The 25,042-nt window shown below is 28.2% G+C and overlaps 1 protein-coding gene across 1 annotated transcript in view; it reads right to left on the reverse strand.

Annotated features, from left to right (window-relative positions):
- cv-2 (crosveinless 2-secreting protein) overlaps positions 1 to 25,042 on the reverse strand; it is a 443,209-nt gene that overhangs the window by 25,642 nt on the left and 392,525 nt on the right. Inside the window, exons 5-6 of the mRNA XM_075362008.1 lie at positions 7,885 to 7,984; positions 6,837 to 7,013 (exon numbers count right to left, since the gene is read on the reverse strand). Of these exons, the coding sequence (XP_075218123.1) occupies positions 6,837 to 7,013; positions 7,885 to 7,984 (277 nt within the window). The remainder of the gene's footprint in view (positions 1 to 6,836; positions 7,014 to 7,884; positions 7,985 to 25,042) is intronic.

Consider the following 25,042-nt stretch of genomic DNA (forward strand, 5'->3'; position numbering starts at 1 on the left):
TATTCATGACCATTTAGGCTTCAGAAAGGTTTGTGCACGTTGGGTGCCACACGTCGTAACGGAACGTCACAAAAAAATCCGAATGAGTTCTGCTTTGGAATTTTTGATGCGCTACACCGAAAAAGGTGATGAGTTCCTTAATTCAATCGTTACCGGCGATGAAACATGGATTTCCTATTACACTCCAGAGAGAAAACGGCAGTCAAGTGAATGGCGTCGTCCTCAATCACCAACTAAACCGACAAAGGTCAAGCCGCAACCATTTGGGCGCAAACCGATGGCCGCAGTGTTTTGGGATCGGTTTGGCATACTGCTGATTGATTTCATGCCACGTGGAACGACTGTAAATGCAGAAGCCTACTGCAAAACTCTTCGTAAGTTACGGCGCGCCATTCACTTTCGGCGACGTGGGCGGCTGATCGACGGTGTCGTCCTGCTGCACAATAATGCACGTTTACACGTTGCGGGTCCGACACGTGATTTACTGAGAACATTTGGATGGGAAATTTACGATCATCCACCATATAGTCCGGACTTAGCTCATTCTGATTACTATTTTTTTGGGAAATTGAAAGAATTTTTAGCGGTAAGCAATTCGCGGGTGACGATGAACTTAAAAATGTTGATAATCAGTGGCTAAATGGACTGGTGGCAGAGGAATACGACGAGGGTATATTGAAGCTCGTGTATCGTTACGATAAATCCCTTAATTTATATGGCGATTATATAGAGAAGTTGTATAAGGTATGTAATTTAAGAGAAATAAAATATATTTATAAAATTAACAGAATAAATTGTTTTACAACGATACGGTCTTTACTTTAGAGATAACCTCTAGTACTTAATCTTCTACCTTGAAATATTTCTAGATTTATTTTTTTGAAAGTAAAGTTCAGTAAACTCAGGTATGACTACCCACTACATATTACTTGTTTCTGAACTTTTAATAACTTATTGACTTATTGCACCATCAACGAATTTATTTTGGTTGTTGCTTCATATATCAATTTATTAAGTAATAAGGATGGTATAACAAAAAATTGAAATTTCTTTATGTATTTATTTCACTAAATGGACATGAAAATAACATTTTTATAGTTTCATGATTTTTTTTTTATGAGAGTGAATCAGAAAACATATTTCTTGAATGAAATCTAGCAAAAATAAAAAACGAAAAGAGTTTGTTATAAAGTTCAATCTTCATACCATATGTTAAAAAGGAAAATATGAAAAAAAACATGACGTGGTATAAAGAAGGAAATTATATTTTTTTAAAACATAAAGTATGATTAGAAGCAACTGTAAAATGATGCAATAATATAAAAAGAAAATTTTAGTGGCATTTTCTGTAAGAAGAAAAATAAAATACTGTGAAATTCACACATAATATTTAAGCCTATTAGTGGTGTTGTAAAAAATTATAGTATTTTTATACAGCATATCAAAAAAAAAAAAAAATTTCAGCAAGCTATAAAACAAAATAATTTGTTCCATCTAAAAGAATTGCAATATGTTTTTTATTCATTAGAAAGGGGAAAAACTAGATTTATGATAAATACTTGTACAATAAAAATTATAAACTTAAAAAAAGAAACATAAAAATAATCAATGAAATATGGACTTATTACAATGTTATTGCACTCTTCTTTTAGTACATAAAACACCAATTTTTTTTACTCTCTAACTCTTTTCTTATTATAGTGTGAATGTGTGAGTTTGCATGTACATATATATGTATGTACGTGTGTGTGTGTGTGTGTGTATATGTGTGTGTGTGTGTGTGTGTTTATATATGTAACTTAATAATCGTATGTTGGAACTATTCCAAAAAATAATTTCTAGAATAACAAATACTTTAACAGCTGCCCATTGACTGATTGCATGAGCATTAAAAGAAAATCAAAGTACAAATTTAACATGAAAATGACAGTAAAAATATTCCATTAACTTGTTTTATTTCACTGTAATAATGGAATATAAAATTATGTTATACTTTAATCAACATAGCATGGTATAGATTTATAATATGTTGTTGTTGCCGTCACCAAGGTTAAAAATAAAATTATGTAGTTACGTGTGATAACTGCATGTAATTAGATATTAATATTATTATTATTAGAAGTAGTAGTATTATAGCTAAACTATTATTGTTTGAGTTGCGGTGAGATAATACACAGCAGGAGGTGTAATAACAATCAATTGCAAAAAAAACTAATAATCATAAATAAGCAAGAATTAATTTTTATTTTAAAATGACTTAGTGTAAATGGATTACAAAAAGACAAATAAATCATTTTATATCAATTGTTTATTAATTTTTACACCCACCTTGTCATACATCAAATATGCACATAAAAAATTATACCCGTTTACATTTTCATAATATTGTAATATAAATAATAAGTAATAAAATATTCTACATCTATCTCAATGTTATAAAATTTTAATTGTGTGGAAACAAAATATATATATGTATATATATCTATATATATTATTATTGTTACATTTACTTTCAAATTGTGTGTAAATTGTACTTCCAGAAGACCTATCTACAACTAATTATTCATTAGTGGAGCAACTAGTGACAATGTTAACAAAAAATATCTTAAAAATAGTTAAGAAATATCTGTAGCAGTAATCAAAATATGTACCTGATGAATGTTATGTTGGTTAATATTATTCTTTGTTTTTGTCAGATTTAGTAAGGTATGTTTGTATATTTCATACTGAATTGATGTGTTAAAATCTTGATTTTATGTATTAAAAATTATTGTGGTGGTCAATATCAATGCATGTCTGCTCTCTTTCTTTGAGGTGATTTGACAAAACAAAGTATAATAATAATAAAAACAAAATTGATCCAATATATATTTTTTTAATACATACTAAAGGGATTTCCAAATGTTTCTAAGGTAGATGACATTAACAAAAACCAGGTTACTTCACTGAAGAAAGAGCTGCGTGCGTAATTAGCTGTAAAAATTTTTTTATTGAAGAATAATTTCCATATAATTTGAAAGCCATCAGTTAATTGATTGAACAAAACAAGTTCCTGTTTTAACTCCACTTTTTAGCATTTTGTGTATTTGTGAAACGGTTATTGTCTAATGATGTAATACTGTCTTGTACAGCAAAATTATTTCAGCAAAAAATGAGCAAGATCTTCTACTCGCATAGCTATAGCAGTTATTCTTCTATAAACATTTTACTTTTAATACATTCTATCATTTGATCAACAAAAAAAAAAAGAAGAAAATTTAATAACTTAGAAAGAGAGAAGCTTTTCAGTTTAATCTGTACTTTTAGTTTGCTCTCTTATATAATGTGAACAATTATATATAATTTGCAGAAAAAAATAATTTTCTGAATTGTTTAGATTAACTAAATACTAATGGTTTCTACCAAACATAATTTAGAGCATTAAGAATATTTAGAGTTTTTACTGTAGATAAATGTGCTTTATCAGTTCTTCCATTTTTAAAATTATAAATTCAATTTTTATATAACTTGATCCACACAAATAAAAATATTATTAAAAAAAATTAAATGGCTTTTAATGAGATGAAATTAAGTATTAATATTCTAAAGTTTCACTGCCCAGACATACAGTTAATCTGTGGAAGTCTAGGATAATTGTGTGAAAGTTTTTAATGATAATTTTGCAAAATAATAAAAAACAAAATACACTCTATTTTGGACACCATTTATCTAATTTAATTATTAAAAGCTAGTATAGCATAATTACATTTTATTAGAGGTTGGACAATGAGTTTTGTTTAAATTACTCATTTATATTACTATCAAGGTTCTACTGTTGTATCTTGGGCCAGGTCAATCTTGAACATCTGATGATTTTCATGCTAAATAATGCAAATGTTCTACATAATTTTGTAGGAAGTGATCATTAAATTCATTAATCCTGACTTTTAATAGATGTTTTTGTTAGATAATTCCTATTCATTTGTGAGAAACTATGTTTTCTCATAGGTTATTTCTACATTTCATTGAAGAAAATTCATGAATTGATCGATCAAAAACTATGGAGATAAATCAGGAATAGGCCAGTGTTAGTGTGAAGGTACTGAATAGGTTTTGAATTAAAACAAGGAGAAGTTTGAGAAACTATCGTCTTTAAATTCACAGTTACAGCACAATGGTGGAGTATCTTCCAGGGTTAAATTAAAAGTAAAATCCTTTCATAGCTACATCTCATAATAAGCTGTTATTATAAATTACAGTTCAGCTGTTGATTTTCTGTATCTCTGACCCAGTTACTCTTTAGAAAGGGTTGATAATTGAAACTATTGATCAAAGCACAGGTGCACTTTATATTTGACTATTTTCACTTTATAATATTGTAATTTATACAGCTGTAGAATTATAATTATTTGAATTTCTGTTATCTAAATTTTTGATTATCCAACCCTATTTTCATTCAGTTAGGGAAAAAAAGTAAATAATACATACTTCTACTGTTAACACCTTTTAATAAAAAATTATAATTCTTTTAATGAACTTTATCCATTTCACAATTATAGAATATTGATGAGAATTCAAAGCAAATTATAATAATGAATGCAAAGTTATGAAAAGTAAAAAAGATATTTCTGTAATAATTCCACGATGTTGTCCTTGAGTTATTCATTTTAAAGAAAATTATCATCTTAAAAATTTTGCTATCAACCAACAGAAAAAGCTTTGATCATTGTGCGTTCGTATAAATGTAAATTATAATAACCAACATAGAGTGTTTAGGAATTCTAATTTAATACAATTATTTTATAATTATAGTATTTAAAGAACACCTTACTTTTTCTTAATGTATTTATTATTAAAGAAATTGCTCATTAGCTTAAGCCCTACTTTGTACAAACACTGCTACCATTTTTTTTAATAATTTTGCATTACGTTATAATTGTCAATCATTGTAATAACTAAATTTATAAAAACAAACTTTTTTACCATTTATTTTTATGTTAACTTTTGTGAAACTTATTAAATGCAGAAACACATTAAACAATTTTTTGTTGAAATACTAAAAATTTGTTTTAGCCATTATTTTGGTGTTTTAGCGTTAGTAATAAAGTATCTTTTTTAATATGTTTACTTAGTATTGTTAATTCAAGTCTTCTTAAAATATACAACTTGCCCTATTTGCCATATATAATCATCATTTTGCTCTAGTTTTCACATAAAGTATCTATATATCATTAAGTATTCATCTGCATATCAATCTACATTTTGAACAACTATTTTTAGGTGGGATAAGGTAAGAAGTTGAATAGTTTTTTATATAAATATATTTGTAATAGGAATAATGTAGGTAAGTTATGAGATATAAAATTAAATTTAAAAATCCATTTTTTTAAGTTTAAACATTATTTATTTTTTTCTAGAGCATGAAGGCTCTGTTTCTATGAGTTTTAGTGGCTGCTCACCCACCAGAATCTATACAATAAAGGAAAAATAATTTGTTATAATGAGAGCACTTGTTGGTAGATATGAAAACAACAATCTTAGATACAGAGAAAAACTTGATTTTAGAAGAAAAAAAATAGATTACTTTTTGATCAATACGATTAAAATGCGCACATAATTTTTAACCTGCATAATGGTATTTAGGAATTCAAGTTTTTGGTAAGTGCCAAAAGGTGCTATAGAATTTTTAAAGTTATAAGTTGCAACATTCACCTCAACTGTATCTTCCCATGACAATGCAATCTGTCTATGAATTTGAGTAAATTAGCATGATAGTTTGCTCATAAAAAATAATGTGGTATAACAAAAAAAAAAATAAAGATAACAAAAATTCTTAACTAAAATTAGTAAAAATTGATTTAAAACTTATAATTTTTATTATTATTAAAATACAAATATGTAAATATTGTTTCTATTAAAAAAAATTGAATTGTTTCAAATGTTTAAATAAATTATTCTGTGATTATTCAGTTTCCAATATTCCTGCACATCAAAATTGATTGTTTATTAACTTGAATTACTTTTGTTAGGACAGTTCTTCGGTTATTATAATGAATATAAATTTATTCAGATGAGAAAAAAACGAAAAAATCTGAGATTTCTGTCCAAGAAATCACATTTGCATATATAAAAATAAATTATATTATCTTATTTCATTTATTTATTTTATTTCTAATTATTATTTATTTATTACTATTATTTCTGATCATTAAAAGTTTTTTAATAACCTATAAAAGAGATAGTTGTAGATTGACAACTTATTATATGAAGATGATACAAATATACACATAATAATGTAACTTTTAGATTATTTTATATGTTAATAGGTATTACCAGGATACATAAACAAGAACAAGTTTATGTGAACATTTGTGGTACAAGAATAGTAAACTTTTAAAGAAATTATGTAATTTATTACAATCTATATACTCAATATAACAATATAAAATGTCATTCATATGAGTAACACTACTGATACATGTTTAAACATTTTTAAGCTTTGTTCAGTAAGCAATAACATTTTCTATTTTAATAATACTGCAAACAAAAACAATATATTCCTCCAACACTACTTTAAAAAAAAAAAAAATTTATCAAAATTTATATTTTTAGCTATTTTATGGTCTTCTTGATCCTGTTAAAGATGGATTATTAGTTTGGTACTAAATATTATTTTTCACTGCTTTCTTTTAAACTTATGATTATTACAATAAAATTTTTCTAAGGTTATTTGGGACAACCTTTCAATTTTAAGATTATGCAGAAATAAATCACTCTTGTCATTTTCATACAATAAAAATTAAAATTTTAAATATGTAAGAAAAAATGTAAAATATCAACTGTTATTTACAATTTACCTGGACAGGTAGGACAGCATTGTCCTGGTAATGGTGGTAATGAATGTCGACATGGTGTGTAACAAGTAATTTCTGATTCAGTTACTACACCAGCTTTGCATGATAGTACTTTACAAGGATTGTATGGATCTTTCCATTCTGTACCACTCTCATGATATTCACCTTCATAAATACATCCTGTATAAAAAAAGCTAGGTAAATAATGAAATATACGACATAGTAAATTAATAAATAATATTATAGAGGCAATTTGAATAAAAAAATGCTACAAAATTACTAACACTCTACATTTAAAAAACGTTTTTACATCTTTTTTGAATTTTTTTAAAAAGTAGTTCACTATTGGTGTTGCTAAAGTTGATGGTATCTGTGTAGAGGTTGTCAGGAAAACTGTAATGTGTGGTCAAATGGTATTTGTACATACAGCTCAACATACAATACTTTGGCTTAAGAGTAGGGCCTTATTATGCTTTCATTGCCATTTTTTAATAAATTACTGAACCATTTAAAATCCTTCCCACCAGTTTATTTAAATTGTCGCCGAATGGCTTTGACGGCATGTGGCACTTACAAACATTATGGTGGCCCTGAAAAGGGCCATCTTTCTCATCGATTGGCTTCGACAGCTCGTTGTAATTGCTAACCTTAGGGTAGCCCTGAGACAGTGCTATTGTTATCAAACGGCTTTGACAATTCGTAATCCATAACCTTGTGGTGGCTCTGAAAAGGGCCAGTTTTTTCTTAGCTCTGAGAAGAGCTGTTGGGTTTGGAAGCTGATCTCCAGCAAAGTCAGGGAGTTGCAGATTGTCCATTGAAGTCCGACTGGGCTTTCCCTCAGCGTCACTTAAGTGATATCTGCTCCATTGTTAGTGAGATCATCATGATTTTTATTATCTTCCTCATGACCAAATATGTACACTGATTACAATGTATTTTTTACATTTGCATTATATTCAACTTTATTGCTTACATTAATTAAAGATAATTATCTGAACATTTTTAGCTTATATAAGTACTACAGTAAATTTTAAATTAATGAATTTTTTACCTTTACATTTCCGACAACAACTATCTTTTGGTTCATCTAATAACATATAACATCCTTGCTGACTGGGACAATGTTCTTTAAGGCATTCTACAAATCCATTCTGAAAAAAAGATAATTTTAAAGTAATTAATTATAATTTGAATAAACTAGAATTAGGTTTCTTATAATTTAAATTATTCTATATTATAACTGCAGCCATAGATTTAGTTTAAGTAACATGATTATAGAATTCTCAAATTTTTTTTTATGTCTCTAATAATAAAAATAATGAAATTTACCTATAGAAAAGATTTTGTCTTAGTTTTTAATTACAATAATCTAAGTATCTAAAAGTGGAGAGGGACACTTCATCTTCTTTAGTATAAGGATATCTCATACTCATGCAGGTTATTGTTCATAGCTAGGATATTCTTCCAATTATTACTAATTTATTTGCTTGAATACTTTTTCATTATATTATTTTCTTCACAGTCTTGTTAGTCTGCTTCTTTCTGTTTTTCTTCCAATTTCCATTTGCATCACCTAAACAATTTTCACTTTTGTTCTGATATTTTCATATTATTATGGATATTCTCTTAAGGACTAGTGAAGAAAAAAATAGTCTACATATTTATTTTAAAAATGGAGAGCCACTGAAATGATTAAAGTTACCTTAGAAAAAAAAATTGGTATTATATTTACTAATTTTCTAAATACAACCATTTCTTTTATGTACTTGATACTAAATGTCTCACTTTTTGGTAAAATTGCTTAAAAATAACAAGCATTCTATTTTAGTTAGATTGGGTAAGTAAGAAGTAAAACACTTTAATCAGTCTTTTTCACTGAGTAGAATATGCTGTTACTTATCCCCAAAAAATGTATTTGAAGCACACAAAAAATGTGGGCAATATTTAGCCTCATAATTTATTCTAATCACCACAAGATTAAAGTGCATTATGAACCCCATTAGTTTCAAGAAAAGTATGATTATCACTGATTGAAGTTCCCTGTACATTACATGCTTTAAATTTATCAGCTGAAATTATAATCTGCTCCAGAGTGGGGTAGATGGCATAAAGCATCAAATTACTCCAGGAAGTAAAAAAGAGCATAATCTAAAAAAATATACAAAAAATAAATAAATAAAATGCTTTTTTGTGTTCTTTTCAGCAACAACAAAATTGTTGAATGGAATAACATCTTGTTTTCTTTGAATTTGATATTTTATTTTACTTTCCTAATGGAAACTATGGCTGTTGTCATGATTACATCCTCTTTTGCATTTATTGATATTTGAGGTTTATAGGCTACAAAAATGGAAAACCCCTTAAAATGTCTATCTGTGTGTGTGTGAGGGGGGGTGATAGGTGGATGTGTGTAACCCACCGGCTTGGTCTAGTGATGAATGCATCTTCCCAAATCGGCTGATTTGGAAGTCAAGAGTTCCAGCGTTCAAGTCCAAGTAAAGTCAGTTATTTTTTACATGGATTTGAATACTAGAACGTGGATACTGGCGTTCTTTGGTGGTTGGGTTTCAATTAACCACACATCTCAGGAATGGTTGAACTGAGACTGTACAAGACTACACTTCATTACACTCATACATGTCATCCTCATTCATCCTCTGAAATATTATCTGAAAGGTAATTACTGGAGGCTAAACAGGAAAAAAAAGAAGAAAAATGGTGGATGTATGTGCACGCACGATGGTGTGTGTGTGTATTGATAAGCTCATAACTAATTCATGAATCACTTAATTTAAACTCCTTGAAATTGATATGTCTGGCCTGATTAGACCAAGAGGTCTGGAGAATTATAGGAAGCAGTATGAAAATACTTTACATGGATAAATAATCAGGTAGTTTTTCTTTCATCAATTTTTATCCAGATTTTCTTAAATTTATATCAAACCTTAACTGAAATACATTGCATTTATTTAAAAAAAAAGTATTTATACTTTATAATGTATTTATACTTCAGTTAATGGTGTAGAATTAGAAATAAAATTTAGCCAAAGCAAGATTAAACCATAGATCACTATTTTTTGTTTTTACTTTTTCTTTATAATTTTTTTTATTAATTTTCTCCTAGACAATCAGAATTTTTCCAAATTATTGACTATCAGTCAACCAGTCTCCCAGTAATATAAATATCTGACAGTAACAAAAGATAAATGATCAAATGATTTGCATGTAGATTGAAGGTAAACTGAAAAAAACTAAAAAATTAAATAATATGGATAGGTAAAATAGAAAATATAAATACTGTCAACATAAAAGGATAAGTATAACGGCATATCCAACTAAAAGTGACATGTAACTGAAAACTGAAAATGTATAAAAGAATAATTTATAATATGTAAAGAAAAAAATTAAACGGTTATTGCTTATGGTAAATTCTAATTAAATATTGAAAAAAATTATTGTAATATTATTTAACTGTACTGCAATAAAAGAGTTGTAAATGGATATCCATAAAGAAAGAAAAAAAAAATTGAAAATATTTTAAAGAAAAGAAATAAATGATGAAAAGGAAACAAATAAAGAAAATTACAAATAAATGAAGTTAGAAATGAAACAATGTTTGTAATGAGAAGAGAGTAAAATTTATAGGAAGAAAAATGATTGATTGGTAAAGTTTTATTTGTTGGATAAATAAATTCCTATTAATGGCTCTTTCTTAGGATTGGTTGATTACGACTGAAGAATGACTTAACAAACTGAGCTTATAGCCTGTAGGAAGGCATATAATTTAAAGGTAAAAAATAAAAATAAATAGGTTATCACTGATAATATTAACTGATAACTTAACTGGTTTAATAAAATTATTAACTGATTGATCACTACATAGTGAGAGAAATAGATACAAATAAGAGATAAAAACAAAACAGGAACTATTAAGTATTGAGGAAAATTACCAGGAACACAACAGAATATAATGTAGGAATCACTGGTGTCAGGGACATGCCTTAGGGTAGAACACCTTTGAAGGAGATTATATGTTGCTATTCTATGTTGTACAAAAACGTAGGAGTTAAAAATGCTAAAAGTATGTCAATAAAATCTGTTACAACTACTTTACAGTTAAGAGTAGAAGTATGTAGGTGGTAAATGTTACAGTAGTACTTATAGTAAACATAGTTTTATATCTATATTCCCAAAATTAAATCTCAGAATAAATACCAAAAAAAAGCATCTGTCTTTGCAAAGTAAAGATAATGTGTTGATTAGATACCCTTTATTTTGTATAATGCATAGTAGCTCCCATGCTGAAATTAAAATAACATGTGTTCGGTACTGTATGTGTATTTAGTAACAAACATCTTTGTTCTTAAAACCTTTTTTCCTTAACAAATTTCAAGTGTATAGTTTAAGAATCATATCTCATTGTGTAAGCTATGTCAGCAACTGTGTTAATGAACAGAGAAAAAAGAAATTAGAAAAAAAACTAAAGAATAAAAAGGATCAAAACAAATAAATAAACAAACAAATAATAGCTTTTGTAATCGACTGTTGTGCAGTAAAATAATTGATGTGGTAAATTCCTACCTGGTGAGAAAACATTAAACAGTTCTTGAAAGTAACGGATACATATATATGTAGTATAAACAGTAAATAAAGAGGATAGACATAATACAGTAAACTGTGTTAATATTTCACTACAACTACCTTTTATGTTATAACTAGCAGACCCATTGCAGCTTTACATGCGCTATATGGTTACTTGTGTTTCCATCACGGTCAGGGGATGTTTAGCCGGTCAGGCTGAGCCAGAGGATGTCTAGCAGGGGGCAAAGCCTCCTGGACCCCATGTGTTCATTAAACTCATGGTTATGAGAATAATAATAATAATTAAAAATTAAAGCTTGTTCAATTCGTAAAAACTATCAGTGAACTACAACTTCTTTACAGCAACAGTTTGGCAAGTGCAGGCCTTAAGTTTGAGTGATCTGAGACTGTGGGTTTCAAAACAATTGGCCATTATCTTAAAAATATTAGTTACCTGTAAAAAATACATACCCATACAAAATAAATAAACACTTACATATACATTTTTACACATACTTCGTAAATGTATTTTAGTTTGTAAAAATGTTTTGCCTGGTTCTTATTGTTACCCGATAAACATGACTAGGAAGTGACCATACTTCGTTTCACATTTTTTATTTTTTTAATTACTTTATTTTATGTGTTTTAATCAAGTCAACAGAGGTAGATGCAGCCAGTCATGTTGTACATACAGTAACAGTGGCTACGATTGGTTGAGCCGCCACGCCGTACACTGTTGCACCCCTTAAAAAATCAAAATTAAAAAAATCCCAAAAATGATTTTTAGATATTTATTTGAATATTATTTGCAAGCCCCAATCTAGGATATCATCACGTTTAGTATAGTCAGAAATGCGCAAAATTTGCAAGCATTCTTCAAATTTGTTATCTTTCTTCACCTCATTTAAGTTGAATTTCAAAAGATCAAAAAATTTCTTTTTAGATATTGACATGAGGTTTATACAACACCAAATATCACGCCAAAAAAAACCAAAGCCAAATATCACCAAATTCACTACTTACAAAAAAAAAAGAAGAAATAACCGGGTTTAAAAAGAAACTCAATCCATTTTTACTCTTTAAACTTGGAATTTTAAAAAGTATAGAACCTAGTTTTTAGATATTCACATGAAAATTATACACACCAAAAATCAACTTGATATCTTCATTTGTTACCAAGAAATTCAAAAAATAATAAATTTAATTGTTACTCCATTTTAACCTTTTAAACTTGAAATTTCAAAAAAATTCTTTTCAATGTACATTTACTTTGTCAGCAAACCATATATACAAATTTTCATCAACTTATCTTCAGTATTTTTCCTGGGCATTGATGAATCGGTCAGTCAATCTGTCAATACATGTTATCATATATATATATATATATATATATACGTGAAGAATATAACTAAAAGTTCTGATGTTATTTTAAATTAAAACTTCAGATTTAATATATTTACATGAATAAAAATCATAATTCACTGTGAAAAGTAACAAAATTTGTATGCTTTGCTGACCCTTATCTTTCAGGAGATATTTCTTGACTTTCCTTGTAATAGAAACTAGAAATGAAACATAAACTATGAAAAAAATTTTACTTCTCATTAAATTTTATCTAAGCTGAAAAAATCTTTTTTCTTTTATATATAGATAAAATTCATTTCATTAGGTAAAGGTTTCCCAAATAATTGATCTATTTGCTTCCAGGATATAAAAAATAAAATAAATACGATATGTATTGTCAAAAATTATTTCTAAGAATATATATATTTGTGGCCAGTTACATATAAAAGTTGAATATATCTACCAAATGATTACTCTAAAGGGATATGATAAAGTGAATCATATGATAATCCAGAATCTTCTAAGATAGCCGGTGCAGATTGTTTTTATCAGAATCCATAGACAGCTGCATTCCTTATTCATAAATTGTCTATATATATATATATATATATATATATATATATATTATACATTAGGAATACTAAACCAGACTATGTTTTTTAATTAGAACCAAGCAAAAGAAAAAGGAAATGAGTTAGAAAATGAGGATTTTAAAACTATTTTCATAATACTCAATGCTGGTAATGTAAAATTAAATTTAATAAATAAATATATTTATTGTAGGTTTTTTTTTACCTAACATAATAATATTTACCTTCATATTATTAAGTGTATACTTATATATTATTACAACATATTATGAAGCATAGAATAGATAAAAGAAATATTTAAATAAATAAATGTAAAAAGAAAGTGTAAAGACTTTAAGAAAGTGATCTACGCAAGTGTAAAGGGCCACCTGACTAGATAGTAAAAATCAATCTAGTAAAAAAAAACTAGAAAATTTAAGGGTCAGTTTAACCGGTTTTAAAAAAATTCTAGTGATTTGTCTATTCAGCCACATCATTTAAACATAAATACCATTTATTCTCTATTCCAGTTAAAAATAACTTTTGTTTGACAATATTTTTTTATAAAAATAATATTTCATATTCTAAATGAGATTAAAATATTAAAAATCCATTAAGAATAATTGTCAAGTGATAAAAGTGGACTTGCCATTAATTATATTTAAAATACTTTTTTATCTAAGTATCCATGGACTAATATTCTGAAAAAAACATAATCTTTTGAATGAAATAATAATTATGCAAGGAAGTTAAAAAGATTTTTAAGCACATAGAGGTAATAAAATCAAATGTTGCAGTAACATTCTTAAATTACTCTAATTTTGGGAATTTTATAGAGAATGGTTTTTTAAATAAAAGATTAGCCCTAAGCCTGATCAAAAACTAGGGTTTTTCTTGAGAAAAAAACAACAGAATTACCAGATAATCTTTCCAAGATAAGATGGAACTTGTGAATGTATATGATTTATATATATAATTCTTTTCATTAGGTAAAGGTTTCCCAAATAACTGAGCTACTTACTTCCAGGATATAAAAAATGAAAATTAGTAGACCTTTAACATTTAATCAATATATTATCATACATTTTCCTTAAAATAATACAAAAGGAAAACTTATGATTGATTTTAATATGTTCCTTTAATATGTTACCTTCATAATTACAAACTAAATAATTAAAAATATAGATTTAAAAAATAAATGAAAAAATAAATTTTAACAACAGTGATTGTTACAAATAATATTGTAACAATAGAATATGTACAATATTGATATTAATTTATTAAAATAAAATAAAATAAATAAAAAGAAAAATTCATCAGAAAGAAATATATAAGAGGAATTGGATGTGACCTTGACCTGGGGAATGGAGGTCAACCAAGGTCAGTGGGGCCGTAGTAAACCAAACCAACTTGCATGGTGCCGTCGTCGTCTTATCAAACCAGTTTCCTTACCACTACGTCAGTTATCCGAAACGATCGGCCGAGTTCAAATCACCGAATAATGATAAGTCACAAGAATGCTTAACAAATTTTTTCCCTTTATTACCGGTATACTGTATCTAGTCTATGCAACTTTCTAGTAAGAAAATTTTAATTTTAAAATCTGTGTTTGTAAATGTGTGCATCTGTGCTCTCTCTCTCGCGTGCGCGCGCGCGCGCGCGCACACACACACACACACACACACACACCATGAACAATTTTTCAAATAATAATTTTTTTTTCCAGAGTAATGAAAATATTAAAAAAAACTTTTTAAAACAATTTATAAAAGTGTTGAATTTTAATTTTTAGTTAAAATGGAATAACACAATTCTGTTTTTAATTATTTTTCTTTTTAATGTAGAATTGCCTCAGAACAAGTTTTAAGGCCAATTACTATTTGACAGTTGTTTTTATCCAACTTTAGGTTAAATAATCCCGAGACAGTGCCGTTAATTAAACAAAAAAAATCCTATCTTGCGTTGATGAGCTACGCAATTATAAAGTTTTACGAAGAATGGTTTGATCTATACCAATGCTACTACTTAATAGCTATTATATAAAACGTAAGCAACACTGACGAGGTATACGTTTCTATAACTAGAGTCATGGGGAAAGCAGGTCTAAAACTTTCTTCCTCAGGAGTACACCCAGGCTAATAATTAATACAATTGTCGGTTGGAATTATATTTAAAAAAAATGTACACCGTGTATTTTCTAACAATTTAATTAGTACTCGTGCAGTTTTTTTTTTAAACAATGATAACAGAATCGTTAAAGTCTAATTTAATATAATTATATTTTTAATTAAAGTTTAAACTGGGTCTAGAATATCCCATCAACAGGCATAAAAGCTGATTGGATATAAGCAAATTCAGTTACATTATGAATTATATTATAATATATATATTTTTTCTTAATGTGTACATTGCAACCCCCCCCCCCCCACAGGACGGCCCCTTTGAGATGAGGAAGATATGTATGACTTGTAAATGAAGTGTAATCATGTACAGACTCAAGCCAACAATTCCTGAGATGTGTGGTTAATTGAACCCCAACCATCAATGTATTCCGGTATCCACTGTTCGGTATTTAAATCCATATAAAAGCAATTAACGTTTACTAAGATTTGAAACCAAGGCTTCGACTTAGAAAATCAGCTGTTATAAAAGTGATTTGTGACGACGAGTTAACCACACTAGACCACCCAAACTAGACTACCTGTGGTTTATAATTATTTTTGTATAGATTTGAAATTAATTTTTAATTCTTTTTTTTATTTACGTATATCTTTTTTTTTAATTTAGGTAGTAATTTATTTGAATCATCGTACATTTCAATATTTTCATAATTTTGAATGCGTAACAAAAAATTTAGATTCTCTAGGGCAATTAATCTCAGGATAAACTGATAAAAATCCAGTATGTTGAATTTTAAAACAACTGATCAATAATATCTTTAAATTTTTACAAATAAAACTAAAATAATTTTTTTTTTTAATTTTATTTTATACCAGGATCCTCCTTCGTGGCTTCGCTCGCGCTATATGCTTATAGAATTTCAAAAATTGGAAATAATTTTTTAGTAATTTGTGTGGGCTGTTGCTCTCAGAATTTTCGCTATTCACAAATTACCGGATAAAACAGATTAATTTGGATGAATAACAACTTTTCAGTTATTAAATATGTAAAATGGTTGTCATTCGCTTTAATTTTATTATCTAACTAATTTGTTTGTACGTATGTCATGATAATAATGCAAATTTATCTTTTATAGACAATGACATTAAGTTTAGTAAATCATATAATAACTCTCTGAAGAAGTCGATATTAACATACATAATGTTATTAAATTTACTCAACGAAATTCGGTTATTTATGATTTATATAATAGTGAGGCTGGTGAGGTTTGAGCTGTGATAATTATACCGGGGGTTCATAAGTAAGCTACAGTTAAAATTTCGTAACGACTGGTTCAGTACTTTTCGCGGTTATCGGGAATAAACGAAAAAATTGTTGTCAAAAGAAAAATACGGCGTTAAATTTAATATTTTATGGCGAAAATTTGAACTTATATTAGAATTTTTTTTAAAAATAATTTACTTCATTTTTTGCCATCTTTGCAACCAGTTTCACAAAGTGACCTCTTTAGTGATAGTTACTGCTGTTCTCACACTGATTTATGGTGACAGTTTTTAAAATTAATTAGACAATTTTCGAACACTTTTCTGGCTTAAAAAAAAAACTATCGGTTAACACCGTAAAGAGAACAGCAGCAGCAGTCACTGAGGATGGTCAGAAAGATAAATTTTGTTTGGTTACAAAAATTTATATTTAAAAATAAACCGTTTAATTACTTTAAATAATTATTGTTAATAACGAACAAAATAATAAAATATTTTTTTGTATGATTTGTTAACAAAGTTTTAGAATAATTTCTTTCTTTAAAAACTAAAAATCTATGCTTTATATTATAAACTAGAAAATTGATGACGTTTATATCTGATTTCTAGATGTTTTACGCTTGAGTAATAGGATTTTTTAAAATCAAAATAAGGGAAATTAATCTCTTGAGTATAAATTCAATCTTTCTTTCTTTTTTATGAAGAAACAAAAATTACCAAATTTTTTACACTTCCTCTCTAATTGAAAAACCTCTTTTTTTATTATTTAACTTCACAAAATTTTAATATTTATATACTTTTTTTACTTTACTATATCCTAGTACACAAAACAATAAAGGTTATTGAGTAATTATTATTGAGCTTAATAAAATTATGGAATTTTCTAGCACTTCAAATTCAATTAGAGTCGTTTTTTTATAAAACTAAATTTTTCAAGTTTATTTGGATTTATTTAAGTAAGGGACTTATAAAAAATAAATTACTTGTATAAGTAATTTGAAAAACCCAAATGAAACGTTTGAAGTTGAAAAATATAATATTTTAATTGGTTATAAAGGATATTTTACAAAATATTCAAAAATATATATGATAACCATGGAACTGTAAGATAAAAAAAAAACCTATAGATAATAAGAAAAGTCAGTATCATTAGCGGGCATCTTCACAGTTACGTTACAGTAATAATTTCATCCATGCACGCTGACTTCCCTCATATTTTATTTAACCACAAGTCCGACAAAAAGTATCTCGTTTTAAGTATAAAAGATTTTGTAACACTTATTGTAAAATATATCCTCGTAACAATTTTTTGAATACAAGTAACATAAAACCGGCTGAAAATCATAATCAGTTAAATGTACGGTCAAAATACCGCAAGTGGAATCAAATAGTTTATTCATTTTAGTGAAGGACATCAGAACGTGGGTATTTGCATAAACAGCGGGTTACCATCTGTAATCATGATAATTTAGTGCCTTTAGATTCAAATCTTTCTGAGAGTTAGTGGTTTACAGTTTTGTCCTTTGCAGTATTTTTTCCTGAAATTTTAAGGACCGTTTTATATGAATTTTAATCAGAAAATGGTCATCATCTCATCGACGATGTCAAAAGTGCAATATATAAATGACTGTTTTCAAAGGCGGCTTAGTTCTATGACAACAATGCGCAAGATGTTAGTAACCTATTATAATAAACAATTGTTTAAAAGTGAGAGGTAAGTAGAAAAAGATTTAAAATATGATTAAAGATATAGCCAATTAATTTACTTCCGATTACGTCTTTTATCCGTTGTTCAGTTGTTGAAACAACACAGGTTTCAAAAAATACTAGTAAAAAAAAAAATCATTATTAATTTTTCAACAGATTAAATTTTCAAATGGACAATATAAATAATCAAATGGAGTATCTTTTTTTATATATATTCAAAGCCTTATCAAATGGATCGATTTTGATAATTAAATGACATAATTTGAAATTAGAAAACAAATTAAAAAAAAAAAAATTAGGAAAATTAGTTAGATAAGTTTGATAAAAAGTAATACGCATACCCCATACAAGAAAACCTTAACTCACGTTCAGTAGCAATCTCTTTATGTAAATTTTCAACGTTACTTTTATAATTCTTTTTACCGAGTCGAACGATTCTTACCTTTACCTTTACTTGAGTCTCTTAATGGATCTTTATCATCTTCTCGAAGAAAAATAGGAGGGTATTACGTTAATTCGCATGGGAGGGGGGAGATGAAAATGATTTTTTTTTTAATTTTTGAGGTATGAGAAGTAGGAAAATACCATTCACTTAAATTGGGGTTTCCTTATATATATATATTGTATGTATAATTTTATACATAGGCCTATGTATAAAATTCTGTGGCTCAAAAACCTTGCTAAATTTCATTGAAATTTAGATATGCTATAGTATTTTATCTGAGGTTGAGCATGTGAAAATTTGATGAAGATTGGTTGAGTCGTTCTTAAGTTACGCTCAATTTAAGGTCGAAAAAAATTGAGTAGGGAAAGTTAGAAGCGTGATTTGTTATGATGCTGCAAATTGGAATGTTGTCGTTTCTTTATCTATTGTTAGCAATATCAAATCAAAATATATATATATATATATATATATATATATATATTCAAATATTAAAACCAAATTAAATTAAAAATGTCGGTCTTCTTGCACAGAACTGTGCCAGATTTCTTTTCAATTTTGGCTGAATTATTCTGCGTAATAAATTTCCATATTGAATAAAAATAAAATAGAATATTTTTAATTAATAAACTTAAAAATATAAAATCCACTTTATAAAAAATGCATTAAAACCTAAAAGACAAATTTTTTTAAGTTTCAAAATGTTTTAAGTCCAGCGCCATATAAAGGATAATAAAATTACTGATAGTAAACCCCGACGCTTAACGACAAAACGAGAAGGAAAAAAAGAGAAAAAGTTAATAAAAAAGGGGAAGAATAATTTTTTTTTAGTGCGTGTTTTGCAAGTAGTGAGTGCTTTATAGTCGATCTTTTGCAAATAAGTTTCTCATATTATCTTTTTAAAAACAATATTTTTCATGATTCTTGCAAAACGAAACATAAAATATGAGATTGATCAATCTTAACGTCAAAGAAACAAATACAAAATTATAAAATTAAAACTATATTTAAAAGATGATTATGGAAAATTAAAAAAATAAATAAATAAATAAAAATGGTATTATACAGCAAAAGTAGTTTGAACAAATAAATATTGACAGAAATTATTTTTATAAACAAGTAATTTATTTCTACGTTAAACTAGACTACTTGCCATATCCTTCAACACACTGATCAATTAACAACTCACCCGCTTTAACCTTCGTAAAACATTAAAAAGGTAGTAATTTCTTATTAAAAATAGTTCTATTTACTTAGAGTAATGAAATAAATGTTGACCACCTCATAATAGATTTTTTGACTCTTTTTAACATATTTAATCCTAGAAAATTTTCCCGTATTTCTCATCGGCTAAATTTCATTAAATAATTAATTTGTATTTAAAAAAGGCTATGTTTATATAGGGTAATTCAAAAAGGACATTACAATTTTAAAAGCATATAACTTACTGAAATTACTTACAGATTCTGTTGAGGTTTTATTTCATAGAAAAACACACCAATTTTGTCATCTAACATTCACTTTGATTCGATATTGCTTTTGTAATGAGACTTATATCCCACCTTAAATCGATTTCATTCCAGAGTGTAGCTAGCAAGTCAGGCGTTATATCTGCAGCTGCGGCGTTAAATTGAAGTCTTAGCTTAACAAGATCAGTAGGAAAAGGCGGTACATAAACCCGATCTTTAATGAAACCTTACAAGAAAAAATCTAGCGGGCACAAATCTGGGGAGCGAAGTGGCCATGCAACTGGACCTTCACGATCAATCTACTGACTTGGGAATCGTGTAACAAGAAAATCTCGGACATCTAGGAGGTAGTGAGTAGGTGCCCCGTCTTTCTGATAGTAATGGCGTCCATTTTGGTCATCATCGTCTAACTGAGGAGTTAGAAAATTTTGAAGGATTTCAAAAACGATATGTGTATAAACTATACCATTTACGGTTGCCTCCTGGTAGAACGGGCCGTTCTGTATGGAAGAAGAACGACCTGTTTTAACGAAGGTTTGATGCCAAGAGTAAGTTGTTTGCCTACTCAGAGGCTCCCTACGTACTCTACGAAAATTACGTGGAGCTGCCGTTGCTGACTGCAAGTCGTGAAACCAGAACACACAGGAAGCACCAGTAAATGTATCCATTTTTAACAATATGGTGACAGTGCTGGTAGCCAAATTCTAATAATAAACTACGTGAGCCAAAACTTGATGTATTTTTCTATAAAATGAGACCTCAACCGAATCTGTAAGTTGTCTCAATAAAGTTTTAGGTGCTTTTAAAGTTGTCAAGTGCTTTTTGAATCACCCGATATAACAAAAATAAATAGTTTAGAAAAGCCTTTATTAGCAAAATCGTAAAAATTTCACGTAAACTGTATTAGCTTGGTGGTAGCCAAAATATTCATGATATGAATATAAAACATAAAATATGTTTTATCAGGGACCTCAATAATGTGTTTATTACAAAATCTATGCTAAGAAACAAGATAGGTTTGCCAAATTCTTTGTCTAAATAAGACTAATATGTAATGTAAGGTTGCCAGATGCGAGGGGCCTTCGGTGCTTCGAAAATCTGGTAAATTAAATTAATATTAATGAAAATCGCAAATATGATTTTATTTCCATTTTAGTAAGATTACATTTTGATTATTATGATAGAAACAAGACTTTGTTTAAAAAACATCGCTTTCTAACTATTTCTGATCAAAAAAATCACGTACGTTATTTGATTGTGATTCCGATGAATCATAATCGGAATTCTCAGGGAGCGGGAATCTAAAAATGAATTTTTTAATATTATTTAATATTTAATGATTAGTTTTTAATTAAGTCTACTGCTACAATTAATTAAAATTTAGTTAATCTTGAAAGTAAACACCTGACTAATTCTCGTACTAACATCTATCATTTCGTCATTTCACATATTGCTGCTATGTGAAAACTTTCCTCAAAATCTATTCCAAATCTAAGAGATGATGACTGGACGATCGTTTTTTATTCTTTCAAAAATGAACTTCTTTAAAACGCTGGTGATGATCGAAAGGCAACCGGAACAGTCTTCGTAATAAAAATTCATTTCGTAACGTTTCACTTCATTTTATTACATTTCATTTCTCTATCTAACTGACATCTAAGTCACAGCAACCACTCGTTTGTGAATTTTAATTAGTATTGAGTTTTATATAAGAAAACACGTACCATTGCAAAATTTTTATGACATCTGCAACTGACCTATTCGTTTTATAACTTTAAAACTTATGTTTACACAATAACAGGGAGACGTAGCAAATGATAGACTACAAAAAACAATGTAAATAAAACGTAAGTTTTCTAGGTATAGTAACCTAACCAGACGAATTTACTATACTGTCTTTAATTTCAAGAAATTTCTTGTAATGAAAACTTTTCCTGCAATTTTATACAATTAATAACTAATTTTTTTTTCATAACTAACTTTAAATGAGCATAAAAAGATGAACTCTTTTTTTCATTTGTATCTTCTAGACATATAGGGCATAAAAAAATAAGAAAAAAATAGAATCTATTCGTTGGGTATCAATGATAAAAGGAACTTTAATTTTATATCTTTTTTCAGGTGGAATCTACAATGTAATATACTAAGGCTGAAATCGCTTTCTTAGTTATGTTAAGAACACCTTAATTGTGAGTGAGTTTTTAACAATTTTTATCCCAAATTGGAATCAAACCCAAGTGTTGTCCTAGTGAAAAATGATATCCATTACCCTAAGGTAAAAACTAGATAAACCTTTTCATATAAAGATAGCGTGTTATTAAAATAACATTACAAATAAATTCCTTTTAAATAGTTACAAAGAATTTTAAATGCTACAGAAAAATGCTTATAGAAAAATTATTCTCAATCATTTTAGCTCTACAACCCCCAAAAAATAAAAAAAAATATTAATAACGAATATTTCGTGACTCCCCCAACTACAAACCCAATGAAGTCTAGTTAAAACTATTTAGCTGCGTTGATAGAGACGGGTATACACATGCATGTATGAAGCGTACAAACATGAAAAATTGAAAGACAGGTTTCAACTTGATGTGGGCTTTGGGCTTTGTAATTTGGGCTGCTTGCATAATATTGGCAGTGAGAACGTCATGTTTGAACATAAAACAAGTTCAGCAGGCCGAGTATATCTCGGAAGATAAAAATAATTTCTCAAAGAGAAGGGTACTAAATCCACTTAGTGAAAATGTTTTTTCAGCTGCTAAGTTATCAGTTGAGATTCACGACTAGCTCATCAAAATATCTCCTGATAAAAGGTTACAACTACAATTGGCGTCTGATTACGGAAATTTAGTCACAGCATTAAAAATATTTATCCCTTTCGCCCCCTCTTACCCATGTTAAAAGAGTTTTTCGTCTATGGTTACGCTAAAACGTAAATGTAGGAATCATCTTTTATCACTTGAAAATTATTTACTTCTGTGTGTTTCTAACATAAATTCACGTATAGAAAAAATGTTAACGAAAAACAAACGTAACCGTCTCATTAATTTATTTTCTTTACGTCGGTACTTATAAATCTAAGTAAAATGTTTATAATAAATGATTTTTCCTCATAAAATGATTCAATTATTGTTTACGGGTAAAGTTGTAGACTAATTTTGCGGCCCTTTCTTTCATATCACCGCGATCTCCAGGTTGAGAAACGCTGCAATTGAAGATTTTGCTTTTTTTATTGTTACAATCTCTTCCTATTATTTTTTAACATTATATCTTATTATTGGGTGATTACTTTATTGTTGGGTGTTGCGTTATTATCACTTTAAGTTTAAATTGGAAATACTTCATTAGAGTCTATATTGGTAACTAAAAGTCTACATCCAGATCACAGCTTTTACACTTCTTGAAATATACGTAAATGAGGTTCTAGAGGAATAATGTAGGAGATATAGCGAGATGGGTTTGATTGTGAACCAAGTTCAACATATGCTATTTTTTCTGACGATCAACTAATTTTACCGGGTGAATATTATGATGCGGACATTGAAGTAGTCATTTAAGCCTGTATAATTTAAGTTGAATTAAAAAAAACAACACATTGTTTGATACTTGTTAGAAATCAATATGATTTAGGTATCGACGAGTAAGTTGCGAGATGCTGTGATATTTTCACTTATTTGGGAATGGTAATTGATTAGGAAAGTTCTAGAAACTTTCTTATCACGAGTTTTCGGTTAGAATTCGTAAGAAAAGCAAACAATAATAGTTACAATAAAAGTCACGCTATTCAGAAGTCAACTAAAAGAAATATTTTTCAGGACTGTGGACAGAAATTTGTTATATGGAGCAAAAATGTAGAAACTTACTAAACAGATAGACGGGTTGGAAACCAAATAGATTCGATGAGATGAAGCTGTGACGTTTCACAAAAAGTGCGATTTAGAGATTAGGTAATTTAGAATAGAATGCTAATTGGGTTACTTTTGGATGAAGGAAGGAACGGCGGTGGTTCTCTTGGTTTGATCATTTGCTGAGAACAGATGGGTTAACTAGAGAGAGAGAGAGAGAGAGTGAGAGAGAGAGAGAGAGAGAGAGAGAGAGAGAGAGAGTGTGTGTAAGATTGCAGCCAGCGGGCCGGTTGTGACGAAGTCATTTCAGGGTAAAGTAAACGCTTCAGATGATGCAAGGCACTGTGAGGATAAATACGGTAAGTTACGGTATAAATACGGTGTGTAGGATAATTTAATACGGTTTATTATATAAAGGTTTGCAGTTTGAAAATGGGTTACAAGAAACGGTCAAGAGTACTATAAACAGCTCGCGTAAAGCAATGTAAGCCTAAACTGGTGGTTATCAATATCAATGTGGAAATACATAGCTCTAAGCCTGTCTGAGCAATATATATAAGTGAGAATATGATGATGTAATTCTACTACTTAAATTATTTTACAGGTTAGGTGATATATATAAGTGGGCTTATAAAAGGGAAAAAACTGACCAACAACATATTAATTTATTTCTCAAGATTTGTAAAACACGATTGTAAACGATTCATGAGAACCTTCCTTAAATTTATGTGGACAACAAATTTGTTTATACATAAATATACACAAACACCTACTGAATGAATTGAAAATTCCGGACCTGTTAAGGCTAAGTAAAATATATTTTTTTTAAAGATTATTTAAAATCGATCTGTAAAAAATTTATAAAA

This window comes from Lycorma delicatula, chromosome 4 (genome assembly GCF_047948215.1).
Source record: "Lycorma delicatula isolate Av1 chromosome 4, ASM4794821v1, whole genome shotgun sequence".
Classification (NCBI taxonomy): domain Eukaryota; kingdom Metazoa; phylum Arthropoda; class Insecta; order Hemiptera; family Fulgoridae; genus Lycorma; species Lycorma delicatula.